We start from the raw sequence: 20,702 nt of genomic DNA, 5'->3' as shown, positions 1-20,702 counted from the left end.
CATGATGCATTCAAAGACCATCTAGAGAGGATAAGGAAGTCATAGCAAAACTATATTCTTATTCTTACTGCTGAAGGCAGTGAAATAAATATAAATGTCTGTGTGTGTCCTAGAAATTGCACCAACAGGTTTCTCCTTATCTAAATAAGAAAGATGTCCCAGTATCCTAACCAGCATTCCTCACCCCTTTCTAGTTCTTTATTAAACTAGCCCTCAAAGGGCCTACTGAGCCCTGGTCTACACTAGGACTTTAGGTCAAATTTAGCAGCGTTAAATCGATTTAAACCTGCACCCGTCCACACAATGAAGCCCTTTATTTCGACTTAAAGGGCTCTTAAAATCGATTTCCTTACTCCACCCCTGACAAGTGGATTAGCGCTTAAATCGACGTTGCCGGCTCGAATTTGGGGTACTGTGGACACAATTCGATGGTATTGGCCTCCGGGAGCTATCCCAGAGTGCTCCATTCTGACCGCTCTGGACAGCGCTCTCAACTCAGATGCACTGGCCAGGTAGACAGGAAAAGAACCGCGAACTTTTGAATCTCATTTCCTGTTTGGCCAGCGTGGCAAGCTGCAGGTGACCATGCAGAGTTCATCAGCACAGGTGACCATGATGGAGTCCCAGAATCGCAAAAGAGCTCCAGCATGGACCGAACGGGAGGTACGGGATCTGATCGCTGTTTGGGGAGAGGAATCCGTGCTATCAGAACTCCGTTCCAGTTTTCGAAATGCCAAAACCTTTGTGAAAATCTCCCAGGGCATGAAGGACAGAGGCCATAACAGGGACCCGAAGCAGTGCCGCGTGAAACTGAAGGAGCTGAGGCAAGCCTACCAGAAAACCAGAGAGGCGAACAGCCGCTCTGGGTCAGAGCCCCAAACATGCCGCTTCTATGATGAGCTGCATGCCATTTTAGGGGGTTCAGCCACCACTACCCCAGCCGTGTTGTTTGACTCCTTCAATGGAGATGGAGGCAATACGGAAGTAGGTTTTGGGGACGAAGAAGATGATGATGAGGAGGTTGTAGATAGCTCACAGCAAGCAAGCGGAGAAACCGGTTTTCCCGACAGCCAGGAACTGTTTCTCACTCTGGACCTGGAGCCAGTACCCCCCGAACCCACCCAAGGCTGCCTCCTGGACTCAGCAGGCGGAGAAGGGACCTCTGGTGAGTGTACCTTTTAAAATGCTATACATGGTTTAAAAGCAAGCATGTGAAAGGATTACTTTGCCCTGGCATTTGTGGTTCTGCCTTTGCAAAAGGTTTCTGGGGAGGGCAGCCTTATTTCGTCCTTCATGGTAGGACACTTTACCACTCCAGGCCAGTAACACGTACTCGGGAATCACTGTAGAACAAAGCATTGCAGTGTATGTTTGCTGGCATTCAACCAAAATCCGTTCACGCGGTGGGAGGAGGCAAAATGCGACCTTGTAACGAAAGCACATGTGCTATGTATGTAATGTTAACAGCAAGGTTTACCCTGAAAGAGTGTAGCGACTGTTTTATAAAATGTGTCTTTTTAAATACCGCTGTCCCTTTTTTTTTCTCCACCAGCTGCATGTGTTTCAATGATCACAGGATCTTCTCCTTCCCAGAGGCTAGTGAAGCTTAGAAAGAAAAAAAAACGCACTCGCGATGAAATGTTCTCCGAGCTCATGCTGTCCTCCCACACTGACAGAGCACAGACGAATGCGTGGAGGCAAATAATGTCAGAGTGCAGGAAAACACAAAATGACCGGGAGGAGAGGTGGAGGGCTGAAGAGAGTAAGTGGCGGGCTGAAGACAGGGCTGAAGCTCAAATGTGGTGGCAGCGTGATGAGAGGAGGCAGGATTCAATGCTGAGGCTGCTGCAGGACCAAACCAGTATGCTCCAGTGTATGGTTGAGCTGCAGCAAAGGCAGCTGGAGCACAGACTGCCACTGCAGCCCCTCTGTAACCAACCGCCCTCCTCCCCAAGTTCCATAGCCTCCACACCCAGACGCCCAAGAACGCGGTGGGGGGGCCTCTGGCCAACCAGCCACTCCACCACAGAGGATTGCCCAAAAAAAAGAAGGCTGTCATTCAATAAATTTTAAAGTTGTAAACTTTTAAAGTGCTGTGCTTAAAGTGCTGTGTGGCATTTTCCTTCCCTCCTCCACCACCCCTCCTGGGATACCTTGGTAGTCATCCCCCTATTTGTGTGATGAATGAATAACAAATGCATGAATGTGAAGCAACAATGACTTTATTGGCTCTGCAAGCAATGATTAAAGGGAGGAGGGGAGGGTGGTTAGCTTACAGGGAAGTAGAGTGAACCAAGGGGCGGGGGGGTTCATCAAGGAGAAACAAACAGAACTTTCACACTGTAGCCTGGCCAGTCATGAAACTGTTTTTCAAAGCTTCTCTGATGCGTACCGCGCCCTCCTGTGCTCTTCTAACCGCCCTGGTGTCTGGCTGCGCGTAACCAGCAGCCAGGCGATTTGCCTCAACCTCCCACCCCGCCATAAACGTCTCCCCCTTACTCTCACAGATATTGTGGAGCACACAGCAAGCAGTAATAACAGTGGGAATATTGGTTTCGCTGAGGTCTAAGCGAGTCAGTAAACTGCACCAGCGCGCCTTTAAACGTCCAAATGCACATTCTACCACCATTCTGCACTTGCTCAGCCTGTAGTTGAACAGCTCCTGACCACTGTCCAGGCTGCCTGTGTACGGCTTCATGAGCCATGGCATTAAGGGGTAGGCTGGGTCCCCAAGGATACATATAGGCATTTCAACATCCCCAACAGTTATTTTCTGGTCTGGGAATAAAGTCCCTTCCTGCAGCTTTTGAAACAGACCAGAGTTCCTGAAGATGCGAGCATCATGCACCTTTCCCGGCCATCCCACGTTGATGTTGGTGAAACGTCCCTTGTGATCCACCAGAGCTTGCAGCACTATCGAAAAGTACCCCTTGCGGTTTATGTACTCGGCGGCTTGGTGCTCCGGTGCCAAGATAGGGATATGGGTTCCGTCTATAGCCCCACCACAGTTAGGGAATCCCATTGCAGCAAAGCCATCCACTATGACCTGCACATTTCCCAGGGTCACTACCCTTGATATCAGCAGATCTTTGATTGCATGGGCTACTTGCATCACAGCAGCCCCCACAGTAGATTTGCCCACTCCAAATTGATTCCCAACTGACCGGTAGCTGTCTGGCGTTGCAAGCTTCCACAGGGCTATCGCCACTCGCTTCTCAACTGTGAGGGCTGCTCTCATCTTGGTATTCATGCGCTTCAGGGCAGGGGAAAGCAAGTCACAAAGTTCCATGAAAGTGCCCTTACGCATGCGAAAGTTTCATAGCCACTGGGAATCGTCCCAGACCTGCAACACTATGCGGTCCCACCAGTCTGTGCTTGTTTCCCGAGCCCAGAATCGGCGTTCCACAGCATGAACCTGCCCCATTAGCACCATGATGCATGCATTGTCAGGGCCCATGCTTTCAGAGAAATCTGTGTCCATGTCCTGATCACTCACGGGACCGCGCTGACGTCGCCTCCTCGCCCGGTATCGCGTTGCCATGTTCTGGTGCTGCATATACTGCTGAATAATGCGTGTGGTGGTTAATGTGCTCCTAATTGCCAAAGTGAGCTGAGCGGGCTCCATGCTTGCCGTGGTATGGCGTCCGCACAGAAAAAAGGCGCGGAACGATTGTCTGCCGTTGCTCTGACGGAGGGAGGGGCGACTGACGACACGGCTTACAGGGTTGGCTTCAGGGAGCTAAAATCAACAAAGGGGGTGCCTGTACATCAAGGAGTATTTCAGGCAGGACTGCACGGAGGGTTCCAATAAGAAATGGTGCACCTAAGTTATCGTTGTTATTGGAACAAGGAGGTTAGCCTGGCCTCTGATTGATACATGGCTAGATTTACCTCGCTGCACCTTCTCTGTGAGTGACTGCAGTGTGACCTAGAGGAATGAGTCCCCTAGACAGGGGAGGAGGCAAATGAGTACAAAACAAATCTGGTCTATTTCTTGTTTTGACCCACTCCATCTATCTTTTACATCTTTGGCTGGCAGCAGACGGTGCAGAAGGACTGCATGCCATCCACATCTCATGGCTGCTCGGCAGAAGATGGTACAGTACGACTGCTAGCCATCCCCATCTCTTGCCTGCCTGGCAGAAGATGGTGCAATACGACTGCTAGCCATCGTCATCTCTTGCCTGCCTGGCAGAAGATGGTACAGTACGACTGCTAGCAGTCCGTATCGCCTGCCCGCTCACCATAAGACGGTTCAATAGGACTGACTGCAGGACTAAAGAGAATGACCTGGTCAAGTCACTCCAAATTTAGTCCCTGCGACCATGTCTGCCCAGGCGCTCCCAGCTGACGCGGCCAGGAGCACCTCGGACACGACGAGGACGACTACCAATCGTATTGCACCGTCTGCTGCCAGAAGGCAATGGGTTGCTGCTACTGTGCAGCAAAGCTGTACCGCGTCTGCCAGCACCCAGGAGACATAGGGTGACGGTTATCTGAGCGGGCTCCATGCTTGCCATGGTATTGCGTCTGCACAGGTAACTCAGGAAAAAAGGCGCGAAATGATTGTCTGCCCTTGCTTTCACGGGGGGAGGGAGGGAACGGGGGGCTGACGATATGTACCCAGAACCACCCGCGACAATGTTTTAGCCCCATCAGGCATTGGGATCTCAACCCAGAATTCCAATGGGCAGCGGAGACTGCGGGAACTGTGGGATAGCTACCCACAGTGCAACGCTCCGGAAGTCGACACTTGCCTCGGTACTGTGGAAGCGCTCCGCCGAGTTAATGCACTTAATGCACTTAGAGCATTTTCTGTGGGGACACACACACTCGAATTTATAAAACCGATTTCTAAAAAACCGACTTCTATAAATTCGACCTTATTCCGTAGTGTAGACATACCCTTAGCAACATCCCAGAGAGAAGAAAGAGCCTCTAGGACTGAGCCCTCTGGTCTGCAGGAACATGCAGATCTGGGGCCCCACAGTCGCATGCTGGCCCAGCTCTTACCCCACATGGTCTCTTGGGAAGAACACTGACCTGATATTTTTAAGGTTGCAAAGCTGTAACTGTTCATGGTACTGAAATTAACATGAAGATCCAGTTGCAAAAAGTATTTGTATGCTCAGTATTACTGTGCAAAGAAATACACGCACACACTTGCCTTCCACACAGCAATGGCATTCACGACATTCAGTTCATATTGCCAAAGAATGCTGTTATGTATCGCAGTGTGCTCCTCTAATTTCGCTGTAATTGCTGTTAAGATGTCTTAGCTTTTAATTAATTTAACGTCATGAACTTCTATCTGTTATCAGTGGGTGGGTGAGATTCTGTGGCCTGCATTCTGCAGGAAGTCAGACTAGATGATCATGATGGTCCCTTCTGACCTTGATATCGATGAATCTATGAATCTTCCTTTGTTGATTAAAAAATTCATATTGAATTTTCTAATCTTGGTGAATATCTTATATTGGTAACAGAAGTTCCATGATATTGCCCATTACATACAAATAAATGATTTTACCATATAGCAACAAAGCATAGTAGCAATCTTGGGGAAATCACCACTGCAGCTATGTAGCAGGTAGGCAGATAATAAAAGAAGAGGAAGAAGAGTTTTCTTGGGTGCTGGTTCAAGACTGTGGAACAAACTTCCACAGGAACGAAGTACCACCACAAACCTCACCTCTTTCTGTACCCAATGCAAGGTACACTTCTTTGACCTTGCCTTTGCTAATAGCAATATACATCTATCACTTAACAACAACTACGATAATAAAAGCCATAGCACACACAATTTCTCCCTTGGGAAAAGCATGAAAGAGAGAGTGAGAGCAAACCACACATGACAGATATTAGCCATATCTCTTAATGGAAGGTGGTCAGATACCATGGTGTTGAGGGTGGTCTAAGAACCAGAACAGAATACAACAGATTTTGCTAGCAATTGTGCATACAGTGAATGTTGTTCATGGCTAAGATTTTCAAAGCAGAATTCTTACAGTCACCTTAGTCCTTATTTAGGCCTCTATCTAAAAGTGGCCTGATTTTCAGAGATGTTGAGCATCCACAGCTTCCTTTGATTTTAATGGAAGCTGCTAGGCCCAGATGTTCCTCCCACTGAAATCGATGGGATTTAGGCACCTAAATCTCTTTGAGGATCTGGGCCTCAGTAACTTTCAAAGGTGCTGAGTACTAATAGCTTCCGTTAAAGTCAATGCAAAGCTGTGCATGCTCAGCACCTTAGAAAATTAAACTTCCTTTATTTAGGTGCTTGAATATGGATTTAAGTGCTTAACTTTTTTGGCCCACTTTCTGAAGATAAACAGCGTACAGGTAATACAACAGAAAATATCATAATGCCACTATATAAATACAAAGTGCACTCACACCTTGAATACTGCATGCAGTTCTAGCCAGCCCATCTCGAAAAACATATATTAGAATTGGAGAAGGGAAACGAAAGTGATTAGGGGTATGGAGCAGCTTCCATACAAGGAGAAATTAAAGAGAATGGGTTCACCTTAGAAAAGAGATGACTAAGTGGGGGTATGATAGAGGTGTATAAAATCATGCCTGGTGGGGAGAAAGTGAATAAGGAAGTGTTATTTACCCCTTCACATAACACAAGAACTGTGGGTAACCCAATAAAATTAATAGGCAGCAGGTTTAAAACAAAACATAAGGAAGTACTTCCTCACACAACATACGGAAATCTGCGGAACTCATTGCCTGGGGATGTTGTGAAGGCCAAACATATAACAAGGATAAAAAAATAATTAGATTAGTTCATGGAGAATAGGTCTATCAACGGCTATTAGCCAGGATGGCCAGGGATGCAACCCCATGCTCAGGTTTCCCTGAACCTCCAACTGCTCGAAGCTGCAACTGGACAATGGAGGATGGATCACTTGAAATTATCCTGTTCTGTTCATTCCCTCTGAAGCATCTGGGACTGCCCACTGTCAGATACTGGGCTCCATGGACCCTTGGTCTGACCCGGTGCGGCGTTTTTCGTGTGACAATAAAGCCACCAATAGGTGGTGCTATGGTTCAGAGCTGGAAGGGACTCTCTTCCACCTCTGCTGGGAAAATAGTAGCTCAGAATTCAGTGCCTGTCTCCAGCAGTTTTTGCATATTTGTCTTTATCTTGATCCTGCATTTATCCAGACTATATTCCAAATAAAAGCACTGTTTGCACATTCATGTTTGCTGAAATGCACAGTGATCAAGTGAATGTAAATAAAAAGTGGTCAGTGGGAGTATTTTGCACAGATGAATCACTGATGGCATTTAGGTACAAAAATGTTTCATCATCAGTAACATGATTCAGCAATCAGGAAATGCAAACAAGTTATGCAAGCACTTTGCTGATCAGCCCAGAAAAATCAGAAGTATTTAAAGAGTGCAGGATTGGTCTTACACAGTGTTTTGCCCTCCTTGTGAACTATCATTTTTTGTACAAGAGGGCTAATTGTGACCATTGACTTTTCAAAGCAGTAAACAATTTGGATGGGGTTAACTGCACTTTCTGCAAGCCCTGACTGTGTAAACAAATGTCTTATCCATTTTAATAGGAGCACATTATTCTGAGAGCTGATTTTCAGTCCAAGCTGCAGCAGCTGCTCTACAGGTCACTGGTACCAATAAAGCAATTTTCCAATGAGAAAACACTTCTCACCCAAGGGGACTCAAAGGTTTTACCAGGCATTTCATAACCAAGTTGAGCTTGGTAGCTTGCCTAAGACTTTGTAATGAGAGCCATTTAAATTGCATTCTTCATATGTCTGCTTACCTTACATTTGGTGCAGTATTTGCTTAACAGAGATTTGGTGCACCTTCTAAGTGATAATATTCAGACTTTTAGTACCTCACAGTCAACACAGACATTAGGATATGGCTTTGTGTTCAATTAACCTGAACCATAGTTGAACTCTGCCCTTTGAACTCCCTAAACAGATAAATACATTAACTCACCTAGGGATCATTAATATTTTTCATCCTGACAAAAATTTAAGAACTGCACTATTAAGCCCAGATCAAATAGAGAATTAAAACAGAATGTCTCCTTATTTGTTATTCATGCAGTTAAAAGGCCACAGAATTAGTGAGGCTGATCTAGCAGATTAGTGCGGTAAGCAAAAGGGCCTTTCACAGGTTGTAGTTATTGGAATTAGCATAACACGTTAGTATTATCCAAGGAATGTAGCAGTCATTCCTGTACTATGTCCTGTATTATCTTATTCTTACAATCCTATGGACTCTTCCCAGGGCCCATCTAACATCATATCTACCCCCAAAATGCCACATGAAAACTGTATGGAAGAGATCTCAGCTGATGTAAATGGTTGCAAATCCATTGGTTTCAATATATTCTATACTTAAATAGAGCAGTTCAAAATTCTGGCCTGGACATACATTTGAAAAACCAATTGTCATTGAAATACAAGTGAAAAACACATGTATTAAGGATACCTTACAATTTGTAAGAATATTTGTACATGTAAATACACTAAAGACTCAATAAAAATTAACATATCTGAAGGAGAAATAATTGCACATTTTGGCAAATATTTTAGGGCTTGGCCCTTCGAGTTCTTTCTCAGCCAGAACTCCCACTGGCTTCAACATTGACTTCAATGGAAGTTTTACTGGGGCAAAGGCTGCAGGATGGGCCCTTAGTTTTCTAATATTTAAAATCCCATTGTATTTTTCTATCTTGCCTTTTGTTTAGATCTCAGGTTTAATGCTGCCATACTACCCTAGATGAGACCACTTAAAAGAATATTGCAAGCATGAAGGCTAAATCTATTGAATGGGGGGTCTTTAACTATGTGGTTTCCTTAAAGGGAAAGATTGGATCAATAGGATCAACACAAAAGGTTTCCCTGGCCCTGCATAAAACAGTAAAGAGCTTCTCTTTTCACTGGTTTAACTTTCCTCTCTGACAAATGCAAACCAATGGATCTGTGTTTACAACAGATTCTCTAACAGACTCAGAGAATTCCCGTGTAGACCAGGGAGATGAGAAGTTTGCAAGTTGAGAGAGCTGTACTGGAAACTGGGCAGAAGTCCCAGGGTCATATCAATGTGCATAAAATGGAGCAGATTGAAGCTGCCCTCTTATCTTTAATGTGAAAGTCTGGTCCAAGGACATAGGAACATTGGAACCTACAGTCAACACAGGCCATGCTTGAGTCATTATTATTATTCATTATTATTATTGTTATTATTTTTAACAAATTGACTTTAGCCATTCACTTAACGGCATAATTAACTAATTAATAACACAGGCACCTCCGAACACTGCCCAAAAGTACATTTAAATCAGTAAAATTCAAAAAGGGTAGTAATGCACAATCACTAAACAAACAGCCTGCTCTTGCTCCCACTGAAATGAACGGAAGCTTTGCCAATGACTTCAGACAGAGCAGGGTCAGGGTCTGAGCATTCAAACCAATGTACTGGGCCTAACTCTGATCTCTTACCTGTTTTGCACCAGTGTAAATCCATGAACTTCAGTAGCATTGCTGCTACTTCACTCTGTGTCAGGGAGATTAGAAGCGGGTCCAAAGAATCCAAACCAAAACCAGCTGACTGGGGAAGCTACTGGGCAGCTCTGTAGAACCAGCACTTTGGCCGCTCCTGAGCCAGCAGTCCTCAACAGGCAGGACTCCAATTGCAAATGGCTATTTTATTATTCATAAGACTTGATCCTGCACTGTTTATTCAGGCAAATGTCCCACTGGCTTCAGTGGGACTTTTGGTTAAGTAAGGATTGCAGGTTCCTGATCAATTTAATATTAACAGAAATTAATCAATGACAGGAGCACCTACGTTACATACTGAGATGATAAACACACTCTGAAAAAGGGAGGTGGATACACAGGAATGCACATTCCTTCCTCATTAAAAACAAATATAGTTATTTTGTCCTCTACAAAAAGTATGATTCTTTTTCCTGACATGTTCCCATTCCCTTTCCTGGTTCCATATGATTAGTATTTGTGACATGCTGCCAACGTAAATATAGACTATATACATTTAAACTATTTTCTTCCTACAGGAAAAAGTATATGTATATTTGATTACATGAGCTAAGGCCCAAGTGTGATTAAATTACTTTAGAGGTATGCTTATAACCCAAACAATGTCTGCCTGCCTGTTGAGAATAATTCATCCGAAAATGATATAGAGCAGCCCTGCATGAATACAAATATGTCTTCCCTTTGAATATTTTGGGCCTGATTCTGCGGGCCTTAGAAATAAAAAATTCCCAGTGAAAACAATGGGAGTTGTATCCTGGTAGGCATTACAAACTGGTCCCTTTGTGTGCAATGCGGTGCATAAACTCTTATGTCTATTTTTAGACATTCTGACAACTGTTATTTGAGATTCTGGCCTTTCCTTAGAATATTACTATCTCAAGCTTCCTCCCGTTAATCCTTATAGGACCTCACACTATAGAAACCTTTTGGAAAGATTTGTACACACATGCACACACACTGAGACAAGGGAAATAATGTTCTTGTGTCTTCAAAACATTTGATGAACAAACTAATTCCTTAAGGGAGACATGGGAGCCAGATCTTGGCCTTATTAAAATCAGCTGCAAAATGAATGGGATTTGACCCATAGAGATCTATGTATAGCTTTAGCTATATTTATGTTCCATAAATCCCAGATCATGACTGAAATCTGTCCCGCCTGAGCTTCTTACACATCTCTAAGAGCTGGGCAAACACTGCAGATAGATATCAAACTATGCACGGAAGGCCATAAAGCTATTAAGCAATTCTGATAATTCAAGTACAGAAACGGTTGGAGATGAGCAACCGACCTCTTCATAATCCATGAAAAAAATAAACACTAGGCAGAGCCACACCGCTCGCGTTACCTGAGAGCAGGGACGGGGTTCTCCCGGAAGATAACACAGCTTAGCTGCATTTGAGTAGACCTGGCAGGAAAGAGGACGGCATGCGGTCGCAGTGTTACTGTAACCTGGGCGGCGTTTGGGTTCTTCCTCTCATTCAAGGGGAAAGTCAGGGTCGAAAGAAGAAGAAAGAGGAGAAGGGAAAAGCAAACACTGAGGCAGCGAGGCTGCATAGTCGCACGGGCTGGCCGGAGATCCACGCCCCGCAGGACGCTGTCATTTACAAAGGTCCTTCCCCGCTGGGACTCTCTCCGGGCCTGCCTACGCGGGTCTCCTCTCCCCGGGAGGATCAGGCGCCAGGCTGGACGGGCACATGGCACGGATGGGTGCTGGGGTGGGATGTGCGTGAAACAGGGCACTCTTGGCACGAAAGGTCTGCCCTCAACGAGCTCCCTGAACCGGTGGGGCTCCCTGCTTGCAATGCCCTAAAGGCAAGCAACAAAATGCGTAGGCCACGGTTACAGAAAGTGGGCTGCTGGAGGGAGGGGGTTGGATGTAAAAGCAATAATTAAATATATTACACACACACACACACACAAAACCCATCAAGGGCGTTTCACTGTTACCACCTGAGGTCAGGGAGTAAACGCGCCCTGGTTTTACCGGGGAGCCAGAGTACAGTATAGACCATCTGTATCTTCCAGCCCATCTGCCCGCTCCCATCCGCTCCGAGATTTTGCAGGTTCACAGAGCATCCCGGATCTGTGGAGGTGACCCCTCCCTGCACCGACAGCGCTGGGGGAGACTCGCATTTCCAGACAGCAGCTAGCTCCAGAGCCGGTGGCAATGCTGTAATGCGACTGGAGAAGGATAAGCGGCAGGAACACACTGGTGGCACGGATGGAAATCCAAAGCTGCCTTGCCCCATCACCTCTCATCGGACATTGTACAGGGGCTAGGTCTGGGCTAAGCCGTTCCCCTCTTCTACACCCGGCTAGCTAGGATCTTCCAGCAGACTTTACCTGCCTGGGAGCCCGGCTCATATCAGCTGAAAACCACGGCTTGAGGGACTTGCCAAACTATTCTGTGCAGGAAGCCACAAAAATGAAACGACAAACAAGTCCTTTGCAGAACTCCCTCCGTCCCAGAGGCTATCCACCTACCCACGAGGGAAAAAACACCTGGAGAGCACCATTCAGAAGGAGAATCGGGGGGAGACAGATTTGTCGTTGCTGAGTTTTTATGTTTGGTTTTAGTTTGTCATATGTAAAGGTTTTTTTTGTTTAAATAATGCTTGGATACTTCCAATTCAAAACACAAAATTCTTTAGATGGCGATCTAAATACCCTTAAAAACGAATTATCAAAACAAACAAACAAACCAAACGAACGAACAAACAAACGCAAAACCCCACCATCCATCTCATTTTGAGGCTCCATCTTAGCCACAAACAAACGAACTCGGATCCACTGTATACATCTGGTTTTGTTCTGAACTGAAATATTTTTGGGAGAAGGGTGGAAAGAACTATATAGCAAGAACGTGTGTATTGTGCGTGAGTGTGCGACACAAACACACACACACAGAGAGAGAGAGAGAGAGAGAGAGAGAGAGAGAGAGAGAGAGAGAGAGCAAATGTATAAATTTTTACCTAAACCTGAAAGAAAGAAAGAAAGAAAGAAAGAAAGAAAGAAAGAAAGAAAGAAAGAAAGAAAGAAATCCAAGTTTAAAGTTGGAATTTCCTCCTTATTCACAATTTTGGGTAGGGCTTTCAGAGGCCATAGTCCTCTGGGGTCAAGAAGTGAAATAATTTCCATTCCCTCGCCACTAGACTACACAGGGATGTCAAATAAACTCTTAACGCTGAAACTTTTGTGTGGTTTCATCGGATCGTTACCCCCAAAATATTTGATTGTATTGAAGCTTTGAAAAAATGAGCACAAAGAAGTAGAAAAACAAAAAGAAGGCCGATTATTTAGAAGTGTGTAAAATGTTTGTTATTGCTCAGAGAGCAACTGTCTACTGTGTAATTTACCTGTGTAGGGAGTTTTTAAAACCCTCTGTATTGGTCTAAGAGCACACACTCCTTGTTAGCTCCTGTGACTAGTTAAGGCTGGCTTGCTGTATGTACATGGACATCACGTACATACAGTCATTTATAGTATGCAGAGTTTTTAAACAGTTAGGGAAAGCAACGACTGCGCATGCACCGCAGCAACTGTCCAGATTTGGGGGCTGAGAGAAGGCATTGGGAAGAGGGGTGATGGAAGCCCCACTTCAATCTGTCCCCATTAGCCTGACGCCGTGTCAGACAGCTTCTGTCCGGAGCTGGCAGCTTTCACACTGAGAGCCATCTCCTAGGAGGATGAGACAGGCACGGGGGTCATTTTGTACTGGTCCAAGTGAAAAGCGTCCCCTCTAACGCCGGCCTGTCCTTCTGCTAGCTTAGTACCGCACTGAAGCAAAGCACCCAGCCGTATGGTCGCCTCTTGGCACCACTCCTAGGGGAGAGCTGAGAGCGAACCCGAGGCCCGCCCCGCAGCCTGCTTCCCCACAGGGCTGCAGGATCGGCTCCCTCGGGGAACCGAAACGTGGCTTGTAGGGTGAATCGCCATGTTGGCCATTATCTTTCACAATCTGCTCAGCCAATGTTTTGGGAAGGTTCGCAAGGTATGGGGAGAGGAAAGGATTGCGACACACACACACACACACACACACACACACACACACACACACACACGATAGGGGAGTCTTGTGCTGGGAAAGCCAGCGCCATCAGCTTTACTGGAAACAAGCCGGATCAGGTTCCAGATCAATGAAAACTGGGTCCACACGTTTATGTTACTGTTGCCAGCATTAATGCTCTTTTAATCTTCTAAACATTATCAGCATCGATCTCCCTCCATATACACATTTGTTTGAGAAAAGTGACATAACCACATGGTTGGAAAGACTGGAATAAAAATAAATGTTGGAGCCTTCTCGCTTTATGAGATCCTGTTCCCCAGGTTATTTCGCGTGTGGTGTTCTCTCTCTCCTACCCTCAATGCTCTCAGGGACCCAGCACTAATGCATATTAGAAAGGTGTTATTGATTCACAGGGGACTCGAAAAAACAAGGACAGTAGTGAGCTAGCCCTTCAATTATTAATTTGATCAGACCATCAAGCAAAAGTATGTCTGGGTTATGTACAAATGTTAATGCACGTTTCTATAGGGCGCAAGGTGCATATTGACTCAAGTGACTTGACACCGTAGGTACAGGATTATGTTTTTCATTGGTTATAATAGAATATTGCAATATGATATTATAGGATAAGATGTGGCTACACATACAGGCATAAGGCTATTCCCATATGTGCAGCCAGAGCTGAGATTCTGTGTGTCCACACACACACACACACACACACACATTCATAAATGTCTGTTCTCTCACTGAAACAGCTGCAGAGAAATGTGAACTCTCTGTCTAATGTAATTATAGGAATAGGTTAAAATATTAGGAAATCTTATCCATAATCGTTAACAACTATTAGATGTGTCCCTTTACCTCTTTTCTACCCTCTCTGGGTTTAGCTGGAAGGGGGGCGGTTAGCATAAATTAACAGGGCTTCAAATATGAAAAGTTACAGCCCAAGCCTGCCGTCCCAGAAAGCAGCCGAAATCCCACTGACTTCAACAGGAGCAGGACAGGGTCTGGAATGTGGAGTTCGCCACCTAACCATGATTGCTCTTTCCTTTGGTGTCAAAGGGACCGTGTGTCTAACTGGGCCGAGAAAACAACGCCAGTTGCAGGGATCTGGCGTGTGCATCCGCCACGCGAACGGCACTCTTTCGTCGAGGGACGGAGGCTGGGACACGCTGGATGTTAATCGAAATGACAATGTCCTAAATGAGCTAACTGAAGGAAAAGTCGCATGTTAGAATTAGCGCCGCAAGTTACCCCTCCCCCATGAAAGCAAAAGCAGATGACAGGTTTCAGAGTAGCAGCCCTGTTAGTCTGTATCCGCAAAAAGAACAGGAGGACTTGTGGCACCTTAGAGACGAACACATTTATTTGAGCCTAAGCTTTTGTGAGCTACAGCCCACTTCATCAGATGCATTCATGACTGTACTTTTCACTGCATGCATCCGATGAAGTGGGCTGTAGCCCACGAAAGCTTAGGCTCAAATAAATGTGTTAGTCTCTAAGGCGCCACAAGTCCTCCTTTTCTTATAGCAGATGACTGGCTTTAGTTTTAATTTTCTTCCCCGACGTAGATAAGGCGACTGGCATATTCGTCACCACATTACTGTATGCAGATCTCCTCTGCCTCCACTAGTGATGTTTCCCTAATTGAAAATCGTTCAATTTCGTGTGCGCGCGCCTAAGTGATTGTATCACAAAGGTGAAAACCATTAACGCGTGATCTCTCCCGCTTCGAAGGCATCATAATTTGATTAGTAACATTAAATGTACATCGCACTCCTGAGAGCCTCCCTCCGAAAAGATCCCAGAATTGATTCTACTTCCAGGATCCCAGCGCCGCAGACACACACAGACTCTGCGGCGAGATACATTCATAATGCTGAAAAGGCGAAGGGATAAATACACAACCCCCTCTCGCCCTGGGTGTGTTAGAGAAGATACCATGAATTTTTAATAGCCGACGAAGTCAAGAACAAAATCACCTTCCCAGTCCCGTGCTCTTTCCCTCCTCCCCTGGCCAGACGGGGCCATAGGAATTGAAGGGAGAAAAATAACCAAGCCCACAGCACTGCTGTAAAAATGAATGTACCCAGGTGGCTTTGGGCCGCCGCCTTCCCCCTGAAAATCTCTAAGGCCCTCAGTGGTGGATATAGATCCGAAAGCTGAGGCTCCGGGTTTGTGCCTGTTTAACCCAAACCAAAGTGACGCCGGCATCTCCGGTTGTGGGGCGTGCAGAGTTTTCTATCAATAATGCATGGAGAGATGGCTTCTGTTCTCCCCCCAGCCCCCAGCCCCTGTAGCTACACTGAGTACATAATACCTGCTCACCCAAATCCCCGCTACGGCATATCTTACGACAGGAGTGTGATCTATTGACCGAAAAAATAGTCTCCGCTGATGTACAGGAAGTCCTTGACCCACTTGTTGTTGCTAATAAAACCACACAATAAATGGCAAAATCTCACCTTACTTTAGATACTAGATACAATCCGGATACTTGTATGCATCTATTTAAACGCCTCTCAAGAGCAATATATTTTATACGCCTCTTTTCTTTATTCAGGACTTCAAGTGAACGATCAGACCTCATCCTGCAAATTTAGCAACTCTGACCAATTCCAAACGGCATCTCTAAATGAATCGGAATAGAGCCCCAACTTCTCTGTTTTGTACGTTGCACTTGGGGGGGGGGGGGAATCGTGGTTCACACAAAGCTTGCCATATCAGCTACACCACTTCCAGAGACGCACTGCAAGAATCCCACCGACCACTGAGATAGGCCGAAGAGATCTATTCACTCTGGACTTCTCACACATGAATTGTCCCTAAGACCGCATGAGAAAAGAGGAAGGGAGTGGAACTTGCCTTTCATTGTATAGTGTTTCCAAATAGCTTTGTTAGAAAGTGTGCCAACTACACACACACACACAATTAGAAACAAAGGATTTCAAATCTCACACCAGGTTTCAATGGGACATTGTTAAGAACAACAACGCACACAACTTCCCCTACCTTTTGCGTTTATTTCCACGATGTAGTAGGTAATAATAACAATTAATATTAATCAATAATTATAATTAGTAAGAAATCATATCAGAAGCTCCAGAAAGAACTTCACTCAGGATTTGACACAACCAGGAAAACACAACCACCACCACGACCCCCTCTGCGCACAAATGGAGGGTGGATTTTGAAGCAAAAAGTAATCTTTCCGAAAGGTTGTTTCCTATTTGCCCTCTGCTAATCAATAATACCAAACGATTACTTGGTACAGATTGGAATCAATCCAACCACAGGTGAACTAGGTAGTTGTCAGAGTAGAAATCCCTTCTAAAATGCATTTGTAAATATGCAGCTGTCACATTATAAAAACGAGCCACACACACTATTATATATAATGGGAACAAGTTTGTGGTAAAGGGCTAGTATGTGTCAAAAACAGGTTGCCAATATTTTATGTATTATGTTAAAATGTGATGGGACAGCGAAGCAAATTCCAATTAATGCAGATATGTTAATTCTTGCCTGCATGTCTTTCTTTCCAGATGTAGAGCCAAAGCAATGCTCAAAGGACTGCAGATGTTCCTCTAGGCAGTCACTTTCTCCTCTCTGTATGAAAAGAGATCTCCCCCCCTCCCCAGAATATAGGTTTTTCCAGTCTTGACAAGTCTATTTTTTGAAGCATAAATATTCTATCGGTTCGCTCCTCCACTGCACACTATATCCAGCAAAGAAACATCTATACATAATCCCATGTACACTTTTCCAGATAGCGATTTATTTTCCAACCATCTGTATTATTATCCCCCACTCTCCCTCGAATAGCAACCTTAATGGACGATTTCTTGTAATCTTAGAACAATAGAGGGTTGTACTTCTCTTTGATTACAGCAGAGGGAGCACAAAACAGCTCACCTCACATTAGAACAATGTACCAAGTGTGATTGTCTTCTCCCTCGGCTTCAAATCCAGCTCTCTGCTCTTTACAAAAATAAGCGCCCGTGTCTGCAAAGAGGGTATTGCAGCCTTACACTTTTGCATGCAATAATCTATAGCTTAATTTCTCGGCGCGTAATGTATCACACTCCTAATGTGCTTCCTTTCACTGAGGAATCTAGGAGACTTGGAAATGATTCACACAACCTCCGCCGTGCAAAGGAAATACACATTTTGTGATTTGTCTAATAAATGCGTTGATGCGACAGCTACTACTACCAGAAATGAAAGATACTGGCGCTGTGGGTAAAAAATATCAAACGGAAGCACTCAAAGCCTGGAGAACAGCTATTCTAAAACTGCCCCTCACAAAATGCGTCATTCTTTATAAGAGATTTCCCAGGATCTGTTGCTTTTTCCTCTCCTAAAATTGATAAAATACATCCGACACCACCCCGGGACCTCTCGTTATGTCCAAGGAAGTTTTCCGAGAGAAATAAACAAAACAAAACACATCTACCCTAGAAATAAGGATGCAATGTACCTACCATGCATCCTTATCGTGGGTCAAAACTGAAGAGCCTTTTGCTGGGCGTACTGGGGATTTTCCAAGTGCAATAGGAAATGTCAAAAACTCGGCACTATTCTAGCCCAGATCATGTGTAAAGATTACAGAGCAGGGTGAAAACAAAACATCCAAACCATTGTCCTCTTAGCAGTGCCACCAGACAAGCCAGTCTGGTAGCACCCAGTAGCTCGAAGTAGTCAGATTAAGACTATTAAAGGGAGACGTTAAACCAAGACAAGGGCAATCTACTCATCGTGCAGCTCCTTAAAAAAACAGCCCCTTGAATACATCAAGCACTAGGCTGTGCCTAAAGCCTGTACCGGCAGCATCACACTACACTGTTCAGTGGCTCTTTCCCTGGGACGCTTTGTCTATTTGCATGTGCACAGAGATCGTATTACGGGTGCCAGAACTCACCTGCAAGTCTTAAGGCTGACATTCTCTGGAACTCGGGTTCCTGCAGCCATTTCCACATTCTCCTGAACGTCTCCCTGCCAGATTTCAGCTTACTCCAAGGTTTAGGGTTCCTTAGAAGGTCTGAAAGGGTCCCCTGAGAACGGCACAGCACCCTCTGGGCAAAAATCGCCTGGGGGATGCTGTAGCGCTTCAGCTCTGCAGTGATCCTTTGGGCCACTTCTTTGGTGTTGATCTCTTCTAACTGCCCAGAGTTGTTAACTTGAGCTCCGGAGGAGGAGGGCGGCCTTTCCCGGCTGGAAGCCAACACGGGCCCGTGAGGCTGAGCATGGCCAGGGTGTCCAGGATGGTGCATACCGTTTAAGTGGGACATCATGGCCGCAGGGGGGGTAGCCAGCCCCCGGGAGAGGTGCTGCTCACCCCTGGCCAGCATGGCAGTGTGGGCATCAAAGTTGGGGCTGAGCATCTTGTCGTGGCTGGGGGGTCCATAGGTATGGAGGCTCTGCTGGGTGTTGTGGATGGACCCCAATCCGTTGCCCAGGGGGGTGCCAGCCAAGGGGGACAGGCTCTGCCCCATGCCGGGCATCTCCTTGTAGGGGCTGTAGAGGTTGTTCATGGCCGGCAGCCCCCGCTCGTCCCTCATCAGGGTGAAGCTCCCGCTGACATTGCCGGAGAGGCGCTGGTGGTGGTGGTGGTGATGGGGGTGGTGGGCATGGGGGTGGTGATGGGGGTGGTGGAACTTGTCGGAGACGGTGGAGATGGGCGGCAGGGGCTGGAGCGGAGTCAGAGTGGTGTAGGTGCTGCTCATGCCCATGCCAGGGGGCGAGGAGTCACAGGGCATGCTCATGGCATGGTGGAGGGGGATGGACAGCTCCGGGCGGTAGTCCCCTGCCCCGTCGAGCAGCGAAGCCATGCTGGACACCATGGCCGAGCGGGACGAGGCAGAAGCTAAGTCCTGGTGCGAAGGAGGAGGGTGGACCCGTAGCGATCCGGCGCTGCGGCTGGGGTGGTGCGGGCTGGGGCTGCCCAGCAAATCCTGCTCATGGCTGGCTGCCCCGTGCAAACTGCCCAGGCTGTCCATTGTCATCTCCGGGTTCATGGCGCAGGCATCCAGCTCTTTGGTGAGGCATCGATAGGCGGTGTAGGCAGTCTTCATTCAGTCCATGGGGGTGCTGGGCTGGCGGGATGCTCGGAGCTGGGGGGCGGGGGGGGGGGAAATAAGGCCTCTCAGTTGTGTGTGTGTGTGTGTGTGGGCAGGGGGATGGGTGTGTGCGTGTGTGTGTGTGTGAGGGGTGGGGGTGGGGGGGAATCACCAGTCTCTATCAGCCGGGCCAGCGCCGTTCCCTCGCCATGTCCTAGCGCTTTCCTCCTCTTACGTCTTCTGTTTAGGTAGCTGGAGCTGTCCAGAGTGGGTTTGCTGCTCAAACAACCTAGCTTAGCCCGGCTGGGCAGGGCTTGGGCCAGGACTGACAGGCAGCCCAGCCAGAGCCCAGGGAGGGAATGCTGAGCCCTCGCTTTGTCGGGGAGAGCCCTCCAATGGGCGAGGGGAAGGGTGGGACTGGAGGCTTAAAGCTTGGCTGAGATTTCAGAGCGCCTTCCCCCCCCCCCCCCACACACACACTGGACTCAAACGTCAAGGAGAGAGCGAGAGAGCGAGTTTAAAGATGCAGCGTCCCCCTTGTCCGGGGGAAAGGCAGGCGCTGTCTCTCCGAGCCTGGGAAAGCGCCCCCCTCCACCTCCACCCCAGCAGCCGCGAATCAGGACGCAGAATTTGCTCTCAGTAATAGTCCAAAGTAAGATGCTACAATCGTGACTTGACACAAATACTCGTGTAAGCGGCCGTTTGCTGCTGTCTTGTAATTCAGTGTCACACAGAGGGCACCCCCCTCTGAACTGTCTCTGCACCGTGCTTGCCAACCGAGGGTCACTATTTTAACCCCATCACAAAGTCTGGGCGGGTGGCGTTTGCACAGCGCCAGCCAACTTAGGACAGAGGCATTGTTTTAAGTTTATTCTCACAAATCGCTCCTTTATTACAGTATTCCGTCTCTCTGGATCCCTGCAGACTGCAAAACAAAGCTGGATCTTTCGGCACTCCAGATATGATTTTTTTTTAAACTAAAGTTAAGGACCCCGTAAACACAATGCCCCCAAAGAGTCTAGCTTCATGTTCTAATTACTTGTAGTGACGAAGTTTTGCAGCTCCCCCCAGTTCTG

General features: G+C 46.6%; 1 protein-coding gene across 1 annotated transcript in view; it reads right to left on the bottom strand.

The window, feature by feature from the left end:
• Nucleotides 1–19,850, bottom strand: part of ONECUT2 (one cut homeobox 2) — a 56,694-nt gene extending 36,844 nt beyond the window's left edge. The window contains exon 1 of the mRNA XM_048850936.2: nt 18,489–19,850. Within this exon, the coding sequence (XP_048706893.1) occupies nt 18,489–19,641 (1,153 nt within the window). The 5' untranslated portion in view covers nt 19,642–19,850. The remainder of the gene's footprint in view (nt 1–18,488) is intronic.
• Nucleotides 19,851–20,702: the final 852 nt, after the last annotated feature.

The sequence above is a fragment of the Caretta caretta genome, chromosome 5, assembly GCF_965140235.1.
Source record: "Caretta caretta isolate rCarCar2 chromosome 5, rCarCar1.hap1, whole genome shotgun sequence".
Taxonomy (NCBI): domain Eukaryota; kingdom Metazoa; phylum Chordata; order Testudines; family Cheloniidae; genus Caretta; species Caretta caretta.
Note: the sequence above shows the minus strand (reverse complement) of the source record. Positions and strands in the feature narration are given on the sequence as shown.